The sequence below is a fragment of the Rousettus aegyptiacus genome, unplaced genomic scaffold, assembly GCF_014176215.1.
Source record: "Rousettus aegyptiacus isolate mRouAeg1 unplaced genomic scaffold, mRouAeg1.p scaffold_m13_p_3, whole genome shotgun sequence".
Taxonomy (NCBI): domain Eukaryota; kingdom Metazoa; phylum Chordata; class Mammalia; order Chiroptera; family Pteropodidae; genus Rousettus; species Rousettus aegyptiacus.
Genome location: NW_023416306.1, coordinates 96342121 through 96364346, shown reverse-complemented (window position 1 = coordinate 96364346; position 22226 = coordinate 96342121). Strand labels below are relative to the sequence as shown.

The following is a 22226-nucleotide window of genomic DNA, read 5'->3' as shown; positions in this document are numbered from 1 at the left end:
AAGAGTTTTGAGGGTATATTTTTAAAATAGTTGACAACGTATGAGTTTACTGGATAGGAAGGCAAATGAAATCAGAGGTGAGTGAGTAGATAGATTTATTGTGAGAAAAGGAAAAGCAGAAAAATTGGAGACAAGAAAGTATAATATCAGTTGAGTAAGATGTGAGCGAGTGAGAAATGTGGATATTAAAAAGGTTATGAAGGTTTTAGATCTCAGAAATATAGGCATTCTTAATAACAGTGACATCCAAAGTGTCGCTTTATCAATGTATCTCTATACTGCCAAAAAAGCATCTATCCAAAATTTTATTTTTATTGGATATTGAAGGTTTTCCGACAACTTACCACTGTCTCGAATCCAAGTTTCTAAGTTCTCTAAGTAGTTTTTCATTTTTCTTCAAGAGATGAAAGCTCCTCCTAGAGAAATTTGTAAATATTTTCATCACTCTTCTAGCAAATGACATGACAGTCCTGGAAATATTTTCTACTCTGCTCACAAAACTCTTAACATTTTTCTTGCCTTATACTTCTAACTCAAAGGAGAATAGACTCCAAAAAGAATTTAAGGAATATGTGTCATTATTTCTACTCAGGCCCTCATATGTTTCCGTCAGTGGATCATTATCTATTGGTCATTCCATTTTTCTTGCAGATGCTGCGAGCTTCCCAAACTCATATCCAGGAAAAAATGAAAAAAAAAAAAACTTAGAGATTCCTTCTCAAGATTTTCACAAAAAAACGTGAGAAAATTTTTCCACATGAGAAATAAAACAGTCTCAAAATTTAAATCACTACCACCAAGTAAGCATGTGTAAATTCGGATGAAATTTGCTTGCTTTCTTGTTTTACATTACATATATTTTTTTACACTACAAAGCAGTGTATAAATTTTGTCAAATATGTTCTATATGTACAAAATATAGCTTCAGTTACCTGCAGTCAACTGTGGTCCAAAAATATTAAATGAAAATTCCAGAAATAAAGTCCATAAATTTTGTGTACCATTTTGAATAACATGAAATCTCCCTCTGTACTGCTCTGTCCCAACAGGGACATGAATCATCCCTTTGTCCAGTGTATCCACTCTGTATACTCCACCCAAATGTTAGTCACTTAGCTGTCTCAGTTATCAGAAAGAAACCATATTTGCATACTTTTGATTATAGTATAGTTATGATTGTTCAATTTTATTAGTTACTATTGTTAATCTCTTACTGTGCCCAATTTATAAATTAAACTTTATCTAGGTATGTACAGGAAAAAAACATAGTTTATATAGGGTTCAGTACTATTGTGGTTTCAGACATCCACTGGGGGTCTTGGAACGTATCCCTCACAGATAAGGGACATTACTGTATGTACAAAGTATAATCATGAAATCAATGCTTTGCTGAGGTAAAGTATAGCCTCCCATCTTTAATTTTTCTCGAGCGACAATATACAGACCATTATACAGCAAGAAAGTAGAATGGGTTTATATGAGTGGTAATTACCTGTATTTGAATATATAAGGCAAACTGTATTCCTGATATAATGTGGCTTTCCTATAAGGCAGAGATTTGCCTTTCTAATAAATGGAAGGGTTTAAATCAAATCAGATTATAAACTCTAAGCAAACAAGTAGAACTCCATCTCAATGCTTCAGATGCATTTGAATTACTTTAAGAATTATTTGTCCAGTGATATCTGAGTTCCCCTCCTACTACAAATTGAAAAAAAAAATTTTTTTCTTTTAAATAATGGTTCTGTTTTTCTACAGTTTTCAATATTGTAGAAATTTAAAAAAGAAATGTATATTAATAATTCTTTACACTAGTGTACAAATTTAGTATCTTACGTACATTATCTCAATTAATTCTCACCATTATGTGAGGCGGGGAGTCATTTCCTCAATTTGTAGACTGTAGTTCAATGCTCGAAGTTTAAATGACTCTAACCCAGGTCTTCCGATTTAAGTCTAATGCCTTTTCATTTAACTCCTACCCAACTTACTTGAATACTTTGTGGATTTATTGCAAGTTTTTAATGAAGTTTGGCAACATGCATAAGAAAAGGAAAATAAAAAAATGAAATTGAGATTCTCTGATTTGATGCTAAATCTTGAATTAACTTCTCTGATACAAACAAGAAATGATCATATTGCTATTTGTCTAAAAAATTACTAGGTTCATGTGATATAATAAGATATATATTTGGGCTTTACCTCTAGTTCCTGACACAGATCTCCTAAAACCCTTGTAATTTCCTGAGTGATGGAGGTGATGGGAGCATCTTACAGCATTCTTAAATCCCTTGGGGGTTCCTGGGTAATTGGAACATCTTTTGTTCTAATACAGTGACTCTTGGTGGGCTCCTGGATAACTTAAGGATGAGTCCTTGTCACCAGAAAGTGCAACCATGATTAGAAGGTTGGAACTTTCAGTTTCACCTCTCGGGCAGGTGGAGGGGCTGGAGACTGACTTAATATCAATCATGCCTATGTAATGAGGCCTCCATAAAAATTCCTAAAATACAGGGTTTAGAGAGCTTCCAGATTGGTGGACACATTCTATCCAATGGGTGAACACATTCTATACTCCAGCTCCATAGGGACAGAAGCTCCTTCTAGACTTCATCCTATGTACCTCTTCACCTGGCTGTTCATCTATATCCTTTAATTATCCTTCATAATAAACTGGTAAACATAAATAAATGTTCTGTGAGCCACTGGAATTATCAAACCCCAGGAGGGCGTTGTGGGAATCCCTGATTTATAGCTGGTTGGTCAGAAGTATGGGTGGCCCAGACTTATAGCTGGTATCTAGAGATAGGGAAGTGTTACAGGGGAAGTGTTATAGATCTGAGCCCTTAACTTATTAGTGCTAATTCCAGATAGTGTTGGAACTGCTTGGTGTGGAAAACCCACTTATTTGGTGTCAGAAGTGTCGTGAATAAGGAAAAACAGTTTTTCCTATTAGCTTACAAGAAAGTTTGAAACATAAGATTTTTTTTCAATTATATGAGCTATAATTTCTAAATCAGTTCTACAGTTTATTACTAAAATGTTAATAGTTAATAGATTAGATTAGGTTATGTTTTTATTCCTTGAATCCATATATAATTCAGTGGTCTCAAAAAAAATATCTGACCACTGGTCAAATAACTAATTGGTAGATAAAATTTAGTGAGGAAAAGAATGGAGACAAAATGCTCAATCAAAAGATAAGACTAATGTGAAAAAAGAAAAAAAAAAAAAAGAAAAAACTTCTTTTATTCTTACCTTTTGTCCCAGGAATTCATTCCTAATATACTAAGAAGCAATCTGCAATAATAAAATGCTGACTGAGGCTTCTGAGGCACTGGTTCATCTTGCTCCACAGCTTTCATGTTTAAGTCATTAAAGTGTTTCTCGACAAATTCTTTTTCCTCTGTATGTTGTTTAAGGATGGCATTAATAACATCATTTTCTTGTTTTTCAGAAATGCACACGGGTTGTGGAGCAGGAATATTAAGTGAGATTCCAGTTCTCTGTAAGCATTCAGGACTAGTTACACCTAAATATTGCAAAAGCTCATCAAGAACATCATCTTCATCTCTTATCGTATCCCAAGTTGGTACAGTTTCTCTAAATCTTCTTTTAAACTGAAAGGAAATCCCATCTTTTTCTGTCGTAATTTCTAGGGTTTCATTAGATGTAGGAGGCTCTTCTGGTTTCTCTTGGTGAGACAATGAAAGGATGAGAGATGTAGGTTCTGACGAGCCATTTACAGGAGGTGGTCCATACAGGATGGCAGAGTCCCATGAATATTTTCCAGAGAGATCACGTACTATGATTCTGACATTTGAATTGGCCGATGCAAGACCAGCAGATAAACCCCCTCCAGGTATACTCTCTTCTGATCTGATCTGGATACAGGACACTAAGGTTGTATTGTTCAACACAAAGAACTGGATATTTGGACTCTCAAAGAGTTCAGGAGAAAGTTCAGTACTTTCACTGTAATGATTGTCATGATTTTCACACACCTGACTTGTTAACATAGCAGGACCACCACTCATTGGATAATGGCCCAAGTGATTTACCAGATGCGTAATAACAGTGCGGGCAGCTATAGAGATTAATCCTTGTTGCATCTGAGTTTTCACTAGAAATAAAAAAAAATAAGGGAGTGAGAATATTGTTGGTTCCTAGAATGTTATATAATAATGAAACATTAGACAACATGTAGGGATTTCAGCACATTATTGAAATCGCATTAGAATATTTCAGTAATTATTAACATTTCCAATTTAGACTGTATTACAGGAATGATAGGAAAGAAGAAAACTTTTCTGTGATGAAATTTTATTGTTAGTTTTATAAGGAAGCCCTTTTTGAAATTTCTGCTTATGGAGTCTTAATTTAAATTTAAGCCTTTAAATGTACATGACACCTTGAAAGAAGGCTCGAAAATTTTAGAAATCACTTAGCACAGATTAGAAAGCCAATGAAATCCAACTGATAAATTTTTTAATTGCAGGAGCAGATTCAGAAACATAGTTTATAGCATGTCTCAAATGTCAATTATAATTTTTATCAATTATGTAAAAGTTTCAGAGAAGTGCTCTTTCACCAAACTTTAGAAGTCAGGATTAATTTAAACAGTGAGTCAGTGTAGCCAGTATATGCCAAGGAAGTTTTATTTTAAAGGAAAAAATACTTCATGGCCCTGCTTATGTATTTTTTCCCTAAGGAATTCTTCTGGGGTACTGCGGTCTAGTTTGAACTGCTAGGTGTATGCAGGAAGAATTTTTTTCTTCTTCTTTAAGCATATCAAGGAAAGCGAATAGATAAAGAACATGTATGTCCATATGCATAACTTTAAAAAAAATCATAGAAAATGGTAGAAAAAGAAAACTCAAAGAATAGAGCAGTAAGAGGTAAGAAAAGGCAAGATACCTAACGGCAGTGTGATTTTAAAGAGGGTTGATATAGAATGGAAACCAGTTTAGGAATGAGTCAGGTCAAGAAGTGGGGACAATTTGGTGACATTTATCTTGATACTCTTCATCTAGGAGACAAGAGGAAAGTTGTCCTTGGTAAAGTATTAATCATTCATGTAGGAAGAGGATGTTTAATTGGTTATGTGTGTGTTTACAGAGTTCTGATCTTAGTTATAGACATGATTACAGAATGATTGTGTCTCTATATTGCTCTATCAAAGTTACAGAGTGATCTTGTCTGAGTACTGTTTATATTCTAAAGGTTAATCATTTGGGAATACTATGGCCTACCTGCCAGAATACACATTTGGGAGTGTCCTGATGATCGAAGTATTACCTATAGTTGATGGATTCCTTAATTTTAAGTGTACTTTGTGATAAATTTTGGTAACTGTATAGAACTGTGTAACCACAAACGTAATATACAGTAAAACTCCCACATCAAAAAAAAAAGATAACTTTTTAATGTAAATTATACCTCAATAAACCCAACATTAAACAAAGTTTATAAGGAGACTAGCTTGTGCATTACTTAAAAAGAGGCCAAGAGAAGAATAATGTCACATTTTCAAGGCCATCGAGATTCAGAACTAACACCACTGGGTATAGGTAGAGTCGGCAACAAACCAGCTGCTATGCCTTTAATACTAATAACATCTTCTTCATTATTCCAACTCTATGGAATAAGTTTTCTTTGGGTTTTGGTTGATTTTGAGGTGTTACTGAGTATCAAAATTTTAATCTTTTCCATTATCAATCAACTTTTATGTCCACGCGCATGTTCCTATGAACACTTTTCAGTTTACTTAAAAATTCAATTACATTGGGTTGTTCTAACCATTATAGAGCTGGTTCCAAAAATTAGTTATTCTACACTAGATAACAACACAAAATGATTAACCTTAATTTAGTTCAACATTTTCAAGACTATAAGCAAAGTAAAAAGATATGTCACTAGATGAGAAACAGAGGGGTGGCTTGAATCTGTCTGCTTTTTCTTCTCCAATTATAACTTAGAATATAATGAATGTTAACACCGTAAGGGGCCTTACAGATAATCTACCCAGTACTTCACATTTTGCAAATGAGAACAAATGGGTTCACAGAAGTTAAGGGATTTGCCTGTCATAGAAGATTTTACATAAGTACTGGTCTTTTGCTTCCCAACTCAGTGTTATTGCCATCTTTACCACAATTCTGATTTCCATATTTTTCTCTTATTCAAGTACACTTTTCCTTTGGAAAATCACCATGACATGTACAAACAATACATTAAAAACTTTTTTTCATAGAGTAACTTCAAAACGTATTACTTAGCATAAATTACTAAATAAATGGCCGTGATACACTGAAAAAGCTCATAAGACTAACCTAATTCTAAATAATATAAATTATAAAGATTTTAAAAAATTTTTTGATGTAGAAAAAAATTTTGTTCTTTTTCTCTTTTTCTTCCTTTTGAGTGATAAGCTTAAATAGGTGACTCGTAAGCAGTGAATCTTTTGTGCAGAACATTTCTGAAGCAAAAGACTGTAATTTAATAGAAATAAATCACAGAGAAGGGAAAAATTCCTGATTCTGCCTCTGGCTTGCTCTGTGATCATGGACAAATCACATAAAACTCCTTAACTGCCATTTTTCTCTAAGAGCAACACAGACTTTTTGTAAAGATAAAGTGAAAATTTATATACAAAGCTGCATATAACAGAAATAGAAATCATTCAATTTTGAGAGCATTGTAAGTAACACAGGGTTTATGTGTTCTTTTTTTCAAACTTGCTTATAAATAAACTGCAAGAATGAGCTAGCTCTTTCCCTGAAACATAAACCATTCAGTCTAGATACCAGTCCATTCTATACATGCTCTTCCCAAAAGAGATAGTGGGAATGCAATTTGGATGAACTTGTTCAGAAATCTGTCACAATTATTAACACTGAGAACACTTAAAAAATAAATTTAGATTTCAGATACAGATAAAAACATTTTCTTTCCTAAGTTGTTTCTTTAAATTTAGGATATATATGAATATAAAATGATAAAAATCTCTGAACTTGTTAATTGAGCAGTTAGAGTTTTGAGTTACAAACTACAGAACATACAAACATTTCTTCGACGTATCTACTTAGGTGTAAAGAAAACACATGAAATGCTCCAATTTAGAAATTTAAAATGAAATTCTAAAATAACCAGCCTTGTGAGCATACGCAAAAGGAAGATATCGATGCTTCTAAGGCTTTGTGTAACTACCATTCATTTAAAAAAGTCTATTCAGGGTTGTCTTTTCAGATTGTCAGATTAAACAAACCCTACAGCATTTGCAGCAAACCCATAATTACGGATTATTATAGCATACAAAAGCAACAAGACATAAAAAGCTGCTGCAATTCACTGCACTGTAATAGAACATGCAAAGGAAGTTAATTTTGGCAAATGCCTTAAATATTAGCTTTGCATAATATGTATTGGTGAAACTATAATTAGGACAGAATGAATTCTTTGGAGCCTCCTTTCACTCTGACCCTGTAAATGATGACTTTTTGCTAATAAGACTACTGCCATTTGACAAAAAGCCAACTTTACTAGCTTGCTTTATTCTTTGGTAAATTTAATAATTACAGCTACTCCTGCCAATAGTTGTAAAACCAGACTTGTTCAACCCAATACTGAGCTTATTAGGGACACTGTTTTTAGAAATCTTTGGCCAAATAAGTACGGGAGGTGACAGAAGCATGCTTTAGATAAGGGCACAATGATTAGTCATTTTTATCACATTAAAAAAAAACCACCAAAAACCTGCAACATGTAGTCACTACACACCACAGAATCACCGGCTGTCAGCTCACAGCTATTCCTAAAAGGTTCTACATTTATTTGGTCCTTAACACCTTCAAAAAAATCCAAAGGGAATAACTGAATACATTTAAAAAACAGTCCTCCACCGAGTATCTGGTATGAATATAAAGCTCATCTCTTTAAAGGTTCACCTGTGTCTTTTAAAGTGACTGTTAATGGTACAGTAAATTTAGTATGAAATACATGAAAATTTCCCTTTACCTAAGTAAACTATTTATTTCACTGTTTAAGATATACACTATACAGCCATGAATCAAACTTTATCATTATACACTTTTAAAGATGTAAAAAGCCACTAATCTTTTCATATAACTGTTTTTAAAAGAAACTTCATCTTACCAAGCTAAATCTAAATAATTATGTTACCTATATCAATTATTGTCTAAATTATTTTGCTATAATGTACTGCCCAATATATACTTATTATTTCTGAGCTATAATTTAAATCTTATATTCCTATTTCACTTGTATATTTGTGAGATAGACAAACTTAGCAATAGGTCAGTCCAAAACCTTAGCCCTGTTTCCTTCATATGTTAACTTTATATTTTCACTTTCATTCTATGTCACCAATCCATTATCATGGCCACATCCTAGACATTGTAGTCATTTATAACTATTTGCCTTTAAGACTCAAATTCTTAATAGCTTACTCTTCAATCACAACCTCCTAGCTAGTGATTTCCCAATTTTGTTTTATAGAGCCCTTGGAGAGGGCTCCTGGAGATTAACAGAAGTCAGTAAGATCCTGGCCTCTACTCTGCTGCAGCTCTCTCTAAAAGTTTTACATATTTGGCTTCCTTGTGAAATTTATTTGAAGAGTTTCCACTGCTTAAAATTTCATTTTAAAAATCACTGCCCAAACACACTGATGCTTTTAGTAGTTCTCAACTTTAGTTGCATATTAATCACCTGCAAAGCTTTACAAAATCCCAGCAATCCCAGATCGGTATATCAAAATCTCTATGGTGGGGCTGGAGCATCAGTATTCTAACAAGAGCCAAGACTGAGAATCACTGTTCTAATTTATTAACATGCACATCTACTTTCTGACTCACTGGAATCACTAGATTTTCTTCCAATTTATTAGCCATTTCCTAGCATCAGGTCAATTCTTACCAAGACTAGATTTCATGGTTAAACCATATACCAATATTCTGAAAGCCATAATTCCCTTGTATTTCTGCCATACCCACCTTACTGAGTGTTGACTGCTACAAATAAAACTTTGCAGTTCCCATTTTCTATTAGGCCTTCAATAACTTCTGTCAATCCCCTTAATTTACTTTCATTTTCTTCTTCTTTCTGGTCTCAAGAAAAGGGCTAATATTAGCATTTACACTTTCCAGCTCACCCCTCAGGAACTTCACTCTATTAATGATGATCTCCTTGCCACCTTCCTTCTTTCTCAGCCTTCTCAGTTTGTAATTAATTTCAACTCTCTGCATCCTTAAATCTCCCTTAACTCTGAATCATCCTTTAGCTTACCTACTGTTTTATCACTTTTTTCTTTTTCTTTTTTTTTTTTTAAACAGTTAAGCTTCCTTAAAGAGTATTTTTGACAAATGGCTCTCCTTGCTTAACTCCTGCTTGCTCCTCACCCCACACCATCCATTTCTGCCTACTTCTCTGCAAAACTAAAGTACGCATATTTGTCAATGTTTTTGTGCTTGACCTTTCTACTCCTTAATACTGTTGGCCAGTCATTTAAAAATTGTTATCCTCTCTTTGTTTCTGAAAAAATTACTCCCTCCTCTTTTTCCTTTCTCTCCAACTTTTTTTCCTCAGAACACAAACACACATGTAAATATATATTCCTAGCAGAAACCTCTTCGCTAAGGTCTAGATCTGCATACATAACAAACTGTCCGCTAGATATCTTGATATAAACATCCAACAGGTACCCCTAACTGAACCACTTCCAACACTGCCCTCCTCATATTCCCTCTCACCCTTTCTTATATTCTTGGTCTAGTTTGGGGAAAATCTAATTTAAGCTTTTAGCAACTCTTGCTGGGCCTATTGCAAAAGCCTCATGATTAGTCTCTCTTCTCCTGGGTTAATCTCTCTAAAATTATTCTAACATATCAGAGATCAGCAAACTTCTCTACAAGGGGCCAGAAATGAATATTTTCAGCTTTATTACTGTTTTTGCACAAAAGCTGCCATAAAAATACATAAATAAACGGCATGGAGATGTCACAATAAAATTTATATAAACAAGTAGCAAGCATGGGCTATAATTTGCTGACTCCCATAAAATACTACTGCTGAAATGCTCTTAATACTAATTTTATCTTGTATATCACCTCCTTAAAATCCTTCAGTAATTGCTAGGTTCCTCTGGCTACCTCTGTATCCCCCCTACCCTTAAGCCCCACCCCCCACACACAAACCTCCAACCCTGACCTATAGATGTTGCCATTTCCCCTTAAGAATGAGATCTCTAAAGGCGGGGCATCTCCTCCCACACGCTCGCAGCATGCACTTGGGGCCTAGTGCACCCAGGGCCTGGTCTGTGGCTCTGCCTGGGGTGCGAACCCAGGACCTTCTGCATGTAAACCAGACGTGCTAACCACTACACAGAGGAGCCACCCCAACCTCTGTATCTTGAATATACTTTTATTTTTATAATTATGAAGTTATTTCTTAACAACTTTTCCTTATATCAGATAGCAAACTCTCTGAAAATAGAAGGAATGTGGCTAAAAAATGTTACTGAGTTCACTCTGTGTCAAGAACTGTGCGAAGGGTTTTACACATATTATCTTATTTAGTACTCAAAACAACCCTATGAGGGAATCAATATTATTATCCTCATTTTACAAATAAGGATACACTCACTCAGCTATTAAATGAGAGTTAAAATTCAATACCAAGTCTGTCAGACTCCAAAGCTAGTTCTTATTCAATTATGTAAATCCTATGATGTACACGGTAAATCATCAAAGAGAATTTATTAGAATAACTTAGATAGAAGTATAAATGGAATGTTACCACCTATATCTTAATAGTGTCTCTGAAGTTATTTCTTAAAAAATTAACTTTGCTATAATATACATGGTGAGGTAAACAACTACAAAGTAAGATATATCCTCCTCTATTATTTCTAACCATGGCCTCAAACCATGCTTCGAGAGAATCCAAATGATACTGTCCTGAAGAAAATTCATTTTACCTTCTGTTACCGGCTGGAGTTTAGAAGATCGTTCTGAATCAGGAGAGTGTAGAGGTTCAGGCTCTTTCAGGCTTTCCAACTGTATAAAAGGATCGTAATCTACAGATGCCAAGTCTGAAAGGCTTATTGGAAAATACCTTGGATTGCTAAAACACTGAGCTCCATAAACACATCCATGTAATACCTGAAAACAGGGGGAAAAAATACAAATTTTCCTTTTCAGTGAAAACAAATAAATAAAAGGAGGGAAAAAAAAGTCCACCAATAAAACAAGAGCTTGACAAAATTTTAAATATTTTAAAACTTAGCTCTTTAATCAAGGTAGAATTTAATACCACTTAAGCAGAATAATAAAATTTAACTAATGATTCTTATATTCAACAAAGATTTGAATGCTTTCAAAATTCTGCAATAAAATAACAGTTTCTTATAGGAACTACTTTTTAAATAAATCTACATTCTTAGAAAATACCTACTTGTAAAACAATGAAAATTAATATGTTATTTCTTTAGGTTTTAAACTCTTGGTTACCAATAAATAATAAAGCAAAGAAGCTTACCTTATAAATGCAATTGAGGACAGATTTTTCTGTTTTATCATTTTCTGCTCCTGTAGCATGGACTGGTTGGAGCAGTGTCTTTAGAGGTAAGGCCATGATCCAGTCCAGAAGGCACAGAAGTAAGGACACCACCAACTGTAACAACAAAAAAAGATCATTATTATTGAAACTCATAAAATGAGAGCTTAATACTTAACAGAAATTCACCAACTTATTTTTTGTTTTCCAAATTTATTTCAAGAACTATTTCAATCCTATGTTCCAACATTAGGATTTACTTAGACTTAACTGATTTTAAGATGTTGTAAATAAACATTATTGTGGGTTTCTCCCCTATATTTTAGGATAAGCACAATCAAACCTTAAGTATAATAATAAGAGGGAGAATGTCAAAAAAATTTTTTTAATTAAAAACACTGAGCTTAAAAGATAACAGTCATCAATTAACTATATTTGTTCAACTGCCCAAGGAATGGAACATAAATGAAAGGTTTTAGTTCATACATATTACAATCATTTTCTCATTCATTTTCTAATTTAATAACACCTCACTAATATCCTGCCAGAAACACTATCTTAATCACTTTCTGAAACGGTTACTCATTTTTTAAAATGAATCGTTCCACTGGACACTTTTAAACTCATGGACGTTATAACCAAAACTCTTTTATCCAAAATGTGGAGTAAAACTTATATGGTCCATGTTATTGGATAAAGAATCATAATTAGTACCATAAAAGTGTAAGTCAAGTAACAGTAAGAGATCTACTGATCTTTAGAGTGAAAGACCAACTTCCAAATTCAAGGAGTAATGCTGGTCTAAATCTCCCACCATGTCCTCCAAAAGAATAAAGAACAAAAAGAACCAGTAAAGTATCACAAAACCCACATCCTTAGTTTAATGAGAAAACAGAACATGCAAACTTCAAATTATGTGTAAATAGAAAATATATGGCAAATCTCAGCGAGCTGTTTCTCATTCTCCCATTGCAAGCTTTCATGAAGATCAAGAGCAGTTTGGGAAAAACTGTAAAAGGGAGGAAGGACCTAGGTACAAACCTAAAAATCACCCAGAAAGAGAAAGTCCACCCTCAGTGTGAGAACTGTTGGACTGATCACGAACTGTTAGTAACAAACTTTAAAGTAAAGCTAAAGAAGAGCATGAGAAGAATTGTATTGCCAAAATAAAATGTAAGTAACATTCCTGAGGGATTTAAAGTTCACATAAAAAAAAAAAAAAACAGTTTTGCACTGCTAAACTTAATTTACTGTGAACCAGAGGAACTGTGGACTGAACTAGAAATATTATTAGGGAAGAATGAGGAAAGACAATGCTGAAAGTAAAAAGGAAAGAAAAATCGAGATGGCTAAGAAACACTAAAAACTGTTTAATAGGTGGGAAGCAAAGGTAAAAGATGACAAAAATAGGGTTAAAATACTGAACACGGTTTTTCAATGACTATCACACAGAAATAAAAAAAAAAAAACTATTATAATAGTCAGTGTAAGGAAACAGAAAAGAACAACAAAAAAGGAAAAATAAAAAATCTCTACCAGAAGATTCAAGAAATAAAAGGGAAGTTCAAATCCCGATTAGCAATGCTGAATGACCAACAAGGAAACACACTGACCAAGAGAAAATAAAGACGGAAAAGAGTATATTGAAAATCTATATAGAATGAGAGAACAAGATGAGAGATACATATCAGGAAGATTCCTATAAGGAAGAACCTGTAATTCTAGAAAGTGAAATGAGAGTTGCCCTAAAAGTATTGGGAAGAAATAAATCACCAGGGGTAAATGGGATACTGATAGAATTATATCAAGTCACAGAGACTGAGTCTGTTAAACTCCTAATAAGAGTATGTCTACAAATATGGAAAACAAAACAATGGCCTGCAGACTGGAAACATTCAATATATATCCCAATCTTCAAGAAAGGAGATGTTAAGGAGTATAGTAAGGTTAGCCTATGTTTTATGGATTAAAAGCCTATGTTTTATGGATTAAAGCCTTTGACTGCGTGGATGATGAAAAGCTATGGGTTGTTCTGAAAGAAATGGGCATGCCTCAGCACTTGATTGTGCTGATTTGTAACCTGTATTGTGGACAGGAAGCCACTGTCAGGAAAGAATACAGAGAGACAGAATGGTTTCATATAGGCAAGGTGTCCAACAAGGGTGCATTTTATCTTTGTTTGTTTAATCTGTATGCAGAAAACATCATACAAAAAACTGGGCCAAGCTCAGAGGAAGGAGGAGTGAAAACTGATGAAAGAAATACCAGGAACACTGGAAGAAAGTAGTAATGATTTGAAATACCCTCTGGTTAAAGTAAAAAAAAGAAAGAGCTGAGGCAGGAGAGCATTTTAACATTTAGAAGGCAAAAATCAGAAATATACAACTTTAGCACAGATAATGAAAACATTGAAATTGTTAAAGATTTTGCTTACCCCAATTCGGTCATCAATTCAAATGGAGACTGCAGCCAAGATATCAAGAGAAAGCTGAAACTTAGTAGGGGAGCAGTGGAAGAATTAGGAAATAACACCAAGAGCAAAGATGTGTCATTCAAGACCAAGGCTAAGATCATTTACAGCCTCGTATTCCCCAACACTATGTACACATGCAAAAGCTGGTGTACATATCTGAAATATGGTGTTAGAGTAGAGCTATACAGATAACCTGGACTGCCAGAAAGACAAATAAGTGTGTGCTAGAGCAAATTAAACCTGGAACATCTTTGGAGGCAAAAATGAGAAAATTGAAGCTGTCTTACTTTGGGTACATCATGAGAAGGCAGGGTTCTTTGGAAAAGACAATAATGCTGGAAAAAATAGAAGGCAGCGGGAAAAGAGGAAGGCCAATATGAGACGGATTGACTCCATAAAATAAGACATAGGCTTTAATCTCCAGGAGCTGACAGTGAGGTTGAGGATAAGACATTGTGGACATCATTCATTCATAGGGTTATCAGAGCTAACTCGACAGCTCATAACATACACAAAAATATGAGAATATTGAAAAAGTGTACTGGTAGATAGAATATTGAGTACAATGAAATAACTTAAAAATACAAACAGAAAAGGTAATACTTTGGAAAAGAAGAATGTTAAGAGGGAATGAAGAGAAATCCTATGGAAAACACATAGTGGGGCGGGGGCGGGGGGGAGGAACCCAGAAATTTAGGTTCCTGCAAATCTTTTAAAAAAATTAAAGAACTGATAAACCTATAATTCCTCTCCTCCTTAAAAAGCATCATCCAATAAAGGCACTATACTTTGTTAAACTTCCAGAAAGGAAGTTCTTGAAGTAGGAATCTTGTAAACCACCCTAAACCACCAACTCTGTCAACAGATACGCAGAGGCAGTCTTCGTATTTTACTATAAAAATAAAGCATAAAATGAGAATCTAAAAAATTCAGCTGATGAACTCCACTAATAATGAAGCAGAAGAAAACTATAACATGAGTCTAACCAAAATATTTTTAAATAGCATTTATGGGAGACAAAGAAAAACCCATCTGAAGTCAGAAATTAAAAAACTAAAAAGAAATAGACCAAGAAAGGAAGAATTAATTCAAGTCAGGAAAAGAACTAAATGAAAAAAACAAAATTATATTACGAATAAAGTCTGAATTATAAAATGCCTAAGGAAGAATAAATTTTAAAAATCAAAAGCAAAATTTAGTAATAGGTATTGAATAACATCTGGAAAACAAGAGGATAAAAAATGAGATAATGAAAAAGGTTAAAAAATGTCAGAGAGAAAATAATTGAGATGGAAGAAGGAAAAAGAATATCTAATTTACATATAATAGAGTCCCTGAAATTACATACTGAAAAGGTCCACCAGATGCCAGGACAAAATGACCTGCAATAATCAACTCTAATACATATCCAGCTAAAACTTCAAAAATAAGACATCAGAAATAAAGAAAAAATAGCTTTAAGGCCTCCGGGAAAAAGATAAAATACTTTACAAAGGCAAGAGAAAAAAACTGGCATCAGATTTCTCTAAAAACAATACACAAAGCAAAGCAACATTAAAAACACTGAAAAAAGTATGTGTGAACCAAGGATACCATATTTAGCTAAGCTGTTTTTCAAGTACCAGGTTTACAAAAAAAATTTTAAATATGCAATAACTTGGGGCATTTTGTATTCATGAGTCTGTCTTGAAGAATAAAGATGAACTTCGTCTAACTAAAGAGTTGATTGAGGAACTTCATAAAAAAAAAAAAAACTAATGGTGAGTATTTGATCTATTTAGTTCTACAGCTAAGATTAAAAAAAAAAAGGTAGAGATGAGTGTGGAAGAATCATTTGTTATATGACACATGCTATATGTTATAAGTAACTAAAAATGGAGGTAAGGAGAAAAGTAAAATAAGCTCATTTATTAACACATAGGCAACAGGAGATAAAAAATACCAGTAAATAATCACAACCCAGATAGTAAGATGTTAAGTAAGAAAGCAAGGGAATAAAGGCATTTATATATATATACATATATATATGTATTAAAATAGATATATATATGTAAAGGTTACCACAAGAACAAAGTATAAAAATTTTGAGTTTCAAAAGAAACTTAAAAGAACAAAAGAAATACAAAATGCAAAGAAAGAAACACAAAAACATAACATAATGTGCATAATAATCATAAAATGACAGAGGTGAGACCAAAAATATATCTTATCGGAATGGTTTTAATGTGCCTAATAAAAGATTTTCAATTTGGATCACATAGCAAAAAGACAAGGATATGCTGTACTCAAGAGGTAGAGTTAAACAAAAAGATTAAGAAAGACAAAGGTATACAAATCAGAGTTCAAACCGAAAGCATTAATTCGAATGAAGATAAAACATTAATCAATATTTATGTATATCGAATAATGCAGTGATTACCTTTATAAAACGAAAGCTGCAATAGATGCAATAAATATAGAAACATTAACAATGGGAGACTTTACCATACCACTTTCACTATAAGACAGATCAAGTGGTCAAAATACAATCTACATAAACAAAAGTTACTTGAGATCCTCAATAACATTTAACAATACTACAGGGATCTTCTCAGTCACCAAGAGTTTGAAAACTGCTAGTGTAGAAACTCAAACAGACCCAAGAAGTTATGAAACTTGATTATTCACTAAGGGAAAAGATGAACTTGTCATTAAGGGAACTAAGAAATCTGAAAACACATCTAGAAAAACAACAAAAATTAGATTCCTATCTCAAAACAAACAATGAACTCCAAATGGATGAGGACTAAAGATGCCAAAAACGAAACCATACAAGCACTATAAGAAAACATGGGTGAATTCCCATGTACAATGAAAGGTTTTCTATCTATGACTCAAAATCCAGACACAAAGAATTGATAAACTGACTACAAAAAAATAAATTCTTTTCCATTATCCCATACAAGAAACAATAACAAAAACGCCCACCATATACATAATCAAGACAAATGAAAAAAAAAGGGTGAAAATATTTCAACAAACATCACAGTTAGGAGACAGTATCCCTAATATATAAAAATTTGAGGGAAGAATACCAAAACCTGTCAGAAAATATAAAAAGATATGAACGGACAATTCGTAAAAATAAGATAAATTAAAAAATTAAGCCATTATATAATGACGCTGAGGTGAGAAATAGGGAGGGAGAAATAACCCACATAACTTTTAAATGAAGCTTTTGAATTATATATTAGATTCTTGGTAAACCATATAAAAGCATACTTTATTTTTCTAGAACTGCACGAAGTAAATATATTGTGGATAAAAGGAGCCAGGTTTCTCATTGTTAGATCAGGGAGTTACAAATATGGAAAAGGGGAGGGCAGACTGAACCTGATGGTGTTGGATTAGAATCAAAGGTGTCAGGATGAACTCATGGTGTTTTAATACATGTAAAAAAAAAAGTATATGTATATATCATATATATATAAAATATATAGTATATATTTTTGTGTATATACATATTATCTATTTTTTAGCTGTCTGCTGAGAGGGCCTAAAAAAATGACAACTCAATGACAATGTACACACCTAGCTCCCAGATCTTATTTCAAAATACTATTTTCCGCTCAGTTGCGAGAGGCCCTTGGAGAAATGGCTAATTCCGAGATTGGGGCAGGGAAAGTATAAGAAGAGTGGAAAATTCTGTGATGATAGAAATAAGAGCATGCCCAAAGAATAATCAGGACGTGTCAAAAAGACAAGGAAGCCACTCTAAAGGGGTGCCCACTTGCTAAATCTGGGACATTTTGAATATTAAAATAAATAATGGTAGTAAAAATGTAAGGATTACAAATCATTGCATAAAATAATAAACATGATCCCATACTGATGAGATGGATAGGGAAGAAGGGAAAGAGCTCTTCCTTACCACAGAAAACTAATGAATGCAAAAGGCATGATGGAATTAGGAAATCACCACTGGGAACTATCATAACAATTAATTCATTCTGCTATGAGTCATCAACGGTTGGCAAAACCAGTTAGTAAAAGTTTATGGAGTAATAGCACATTTATACAGTCTCAAAGTAGTGTAAAACATAATATAAGGAGCCATTTTAAAACAGATTTACAGTTGCCATCCCAGAGCAACTGCCTCACACATCTTACTCTTCAAATCTTTGGAGTGTTAAAACTGGCAAAATAACCTTTGGACTGAGCCTAAAGCAGCATTATATTCCAAACTACTGTCTGTAAAGCTAACAGGAAAACAGACATTATGACTACCAGACTGAAAATTAAAGACATTCTTTAGAATTAGCTTTACTATGTTAGCTTATCTCCATCTACAGAAATTCCTTCCTTAGCTTATTAACACCCATAGAAATTCTTTCCTTCTATTCATGTCATTATTCCCCCTTCCCTTTCTCATATACTCTCACAGTTTAACACTATGTGTTGACGATGCCAAAAATTGTTTGAAGTGTCAAATTTACTACTTCAGGTATATAGTTGCTATGCGGTGGTCTCTACCAGGGCATTACTCATTACATGCAATACAATGAAAACTGAAATTCATCTTTCTCCAATAACCTTGCCTTTTTACCCTCGACATTCCTGACATTGGTTGTGGATTCTACGTTGAGAATATTTACTCTTTATTCCTTTAGCCATAGCTCAGAATATCATCAATTCTTACAGAGATGATGGTAATAACAATTACCATACTATTCCTTTTAAGTCAATGTTCATAAACCTTACTATTTCACTGTGCATTAAAACTCTTCCAAAAAGTCACTTTCAAAAAGGACTTTCATAAAAGTCCAAGGTTCTTAGCATGTCATCCACAGCTCTTCATGTCTTGGTCCCTTCCTATCTCTAATTTCCCTACTCTGAACCATGCACTTCACATCCTATAATATAGAATTGCCTACTGTTTACCCATCACACACCATACCCTTTTACACCTCCATGATTTTACCTATGCTATTCCCTCTACTTAGAATAACTCTCTGACTTTACTCCTTATTTCCATTTATGTAGAAAATCCTATTCATCTTTAAGAAAGGTTTTTCTTAACAAGCCCTTCTGCCTTGACAGTTAATTACTTCTTCTCTATACTACCTTGTATCTATACATTTTTCTGTTTAAGTAAGTGCTTATTACACTGGATTGCCTCACTTGCCTCTCTAACTTTCAAAATCCATGAGTAGGGACTATTTTACTTATATCTGTTTAACTAGTCCAAACAGAATACCACACACATACTTTGTGATCAATAAATGTTTAGTAAATTAAGTGGGAACAAAAACTTGGTAGTGGAGGTTTTTCATATTAATAGCTAGGCCTTTGGAAGACAAAGATGATCTAGAAGGAGATGGCTAATTAGTTATCTAGATACTATTCACAGACTGGATTTGAAATTCCAGACTATAGTCTAAGACACTAAAATGTAGGACTCTTGGCCACAAATGCAGTATATGTATCTTTTAAAGATGAGGAAGAATATATTTATCAAGAGCTAGACAATCTGATCAAATAGGTTTTAAACTGAAGAGGAGGAGGAAGAATAAAAAATTCTGAGGCAAACTGATGAAATTAGTGCTATGGAAGTCAGCATGGAAAGACCAAAAGTTTAAGTTATTTAAGCCACAAAAGAAAATAACTGAGAATAGGTCTGGACATATATATATAGCTTCAGAGTTTTATATATTAATGAGTAAAACATAAGTAATAAAACATACTTGAGATTTCAACACCATCCTATTAACAGGTGGTAAGACAGATCTGAAGAACAGAATTTAAGACTGGGATTTTCAAAGAAAGTTAAAAACATCTAGAACAGTCTTGTCTGATAGAACTTGCTGCAATGATGGAAATGGTATATAACTGCCCATGCGGCTACTAAGCACTTGAAATGTGGCTAGTACAAATAAGGAATTAAATTTTTAATGTGAACCATTAACTTTATTTAAATTTAAAGTCACATGTGGTTAGCAGCTACCATGATGTGCAGCACAGATCTAGAGTTTCTATAACAAGTTATATACAATGCCTGGTATATAATAAAAAATTGAACGACATATGAACAAACAAGAAAGTGGAATTTATAGCCAAGAGGAAAAAAATTCAATAGAAACAGACTTAGTGATAACCTACATACTGAATTCGGCAAACAAGGACTTTAAAATAATTATGATAAATATGTTAAAAACCTATAAGAGAAGGTGGGCATAATGAAGAAATGCAGCATTTCAGAAAAGATATGTAAATAATAAAAAGAAACCAAGAAGAAACTAAATTGATAAATACATAAGTTGAAATGATTAAAGGAATCTCACAATAAATTTACTGAGATAAATGCAAACTCGTCGCACCTTTTAATGTAGGGTATATGTTTTCTCCTAAGTGTCACATCTCTATATTTTTATATGTACTCTCCTTAATGGAAACTTTTTTACTTTCTACCAGTAACAGCTACACAAAGATGCATGGTTGCCTTCAGAGTTGATGAATTCCTCAGAATTAATAATTTTTAGGCACAGACAAGACCACAATTTGGCAGGATGAAGTGAAATAATTATACATGGATATAATGTCCTCCAATGTTCCTATATCCTTGAGATTCAAAGATTTTATCAAATGACCATGATTAACTTAAAATTTAAATGAAAATGTAATGTTACACTTAAATAGAAAAATATATTTCACAACACAGCTGATTTTAAAGACAAGATGAATTAATGTTTACAATGTGTGTGTGTGTGTATATATATATATATACCTTTGCAAGTTTAAAACATATTTACTAACCACATACTAAATATAAAACAAACTTTTAATTACCCTCTTGTCCATTTCATAAGATGAAGCTTCTGTACTTGGCAAAAGATGAGTAATAGTGGCTATTAGGATCTGTAGTCAAAAAAAAAAAAAAAAAAGCTCAAAATACGTTAAACTAATGGTACATCTAAAACTTAAATGTTAATGCTAAAGTTATATAAAATCTATTGCTGCAAGTTCATCCTAAAACATTAGCACTGTTATTTCAAAGTAATTTTTAACAGGTAAGCTTTTCAAGTACACTTAACTATCAATCATTTACAATCCTCATGTATAGAGCTAACATTATATATGCTGTTAACTTAAATGGATTTCTTACAAACTCAATTCATGCCAAAAACAGACGCGCAAATATAGAGGACAATCTGGTGACGGCCAGAGGGCAGGGGGCTTGGGAGAAAGCAGTAAAGGATTAAAGAAATAAAAATTAGTAGTTGATAGATAAGTCACAGGGATGGGGAACATGGCATAGGGAATGCAGTCAGCAGTAATGTAAAGGCTATGTGTAAAGCCAGTGGAAAGACAGAGTAATCAGGGGGATTATTTCATAAACTATATTTCTAACCAATGTACTGTGTAATTGAAACTAATAATAAAATAAAAATAAAAAATTATGTCAAAGAATCAAAAAAAATTAAAAATAAGTCTACGGCCATGCTACCCTGAACAAGCCCAATCCTGTCTGATCTCAGAAGCTAAGCAGGGTAGGGCCTGGTTTGTACTTGGATGGGAGACCACCTAGGAAGACCAGGTGCTGTAGGTGTTTAAAAAAAAAAAAAATAAAAGTAGAACTACATATGATCGAGGCATGCCACTTCTGGGTATATATCTGACAGAAATAAAAATCAGTTATCTCAAAGAGGTACCTACACACCCATGTTCACTGCAGTACTATTCACAATAGCCCAGATATAGAAACAACCTAAATGTCCTTCTACTCATGAATAAAAAAAGTGTGGTGTTATATACACAATGGAATGTTATTCAGCTATAAAAAAAGGAAATCCTGCCATTTGAGACAACATGGATGAAACTGGAGGGCATGATGCTAAGTAAAATGAGTCAGACAGATACAAAAATACCGTATGGTATCACTTATATGTGGAATCTCAAACAAAAACAAACAAAAAAAAAGCTGATTTCACAGCAACAGAGAGAAAATAGTGATTTCCAGGGTCTGGGGGAAGAGAAGGGAAATGGGAGAGATGTAGGTCAAAGGGTACAAACTACATGGGGACTATAGTTAATCATACAGTTGGTACTGAATATCTGAATGTTGCTAAGATCTTTATTCTCATAATGAAAAAAAGTTAACTGTGTAAAATAATGAATGTGCTAATTATCTTGATTTTGGTCACCA

The 22226-nt window shown here is 33.4% G+C and overlaps 1 protein-coding gene and 1 pseudogene across 23 annotated transcripts in view; one reads left to right on the top strand and one right to left on the bottom strand.

Annotated features, from left to right (window-relative positions):
- RALGAPA1 (Ral GTPase activating protein catalytic subunit alpha 1) overlaps positions 1–22226 on the bottom strand; it is a 207855-nt gene that overhangs the window by 69736 nt on the left and 115893 nt on the right. For all 23 annotated transcript variants that reach the window (XM_016152108.2, XM_016152096.2, XM_016152091.2 and 20 more), the window contains 5 exons: positions 20870–20938; positions 11554–11688; positions 10994–11177; positions 3259–4123; positions 345–416 (listed from right to left, as the gene is read on the bottom strand). In XM_016152108.2, coding sequence (XP_016007594.2) covers positions 345–416; positions 3259–4123; positions 10994–11177; positions 11554–11688; positions 20870–20938 — 1325 coding nt within the window. The remainder of the gene's footprint in view (positions 1–344; positions 417–3258; positions 4124–10993; positions 11178–11553; positions 11689–20869; positions 20939–22226) is intronic.
- On the top strand, positions 21511–21629 carry LOC118601340 (annotated as a pseudogene).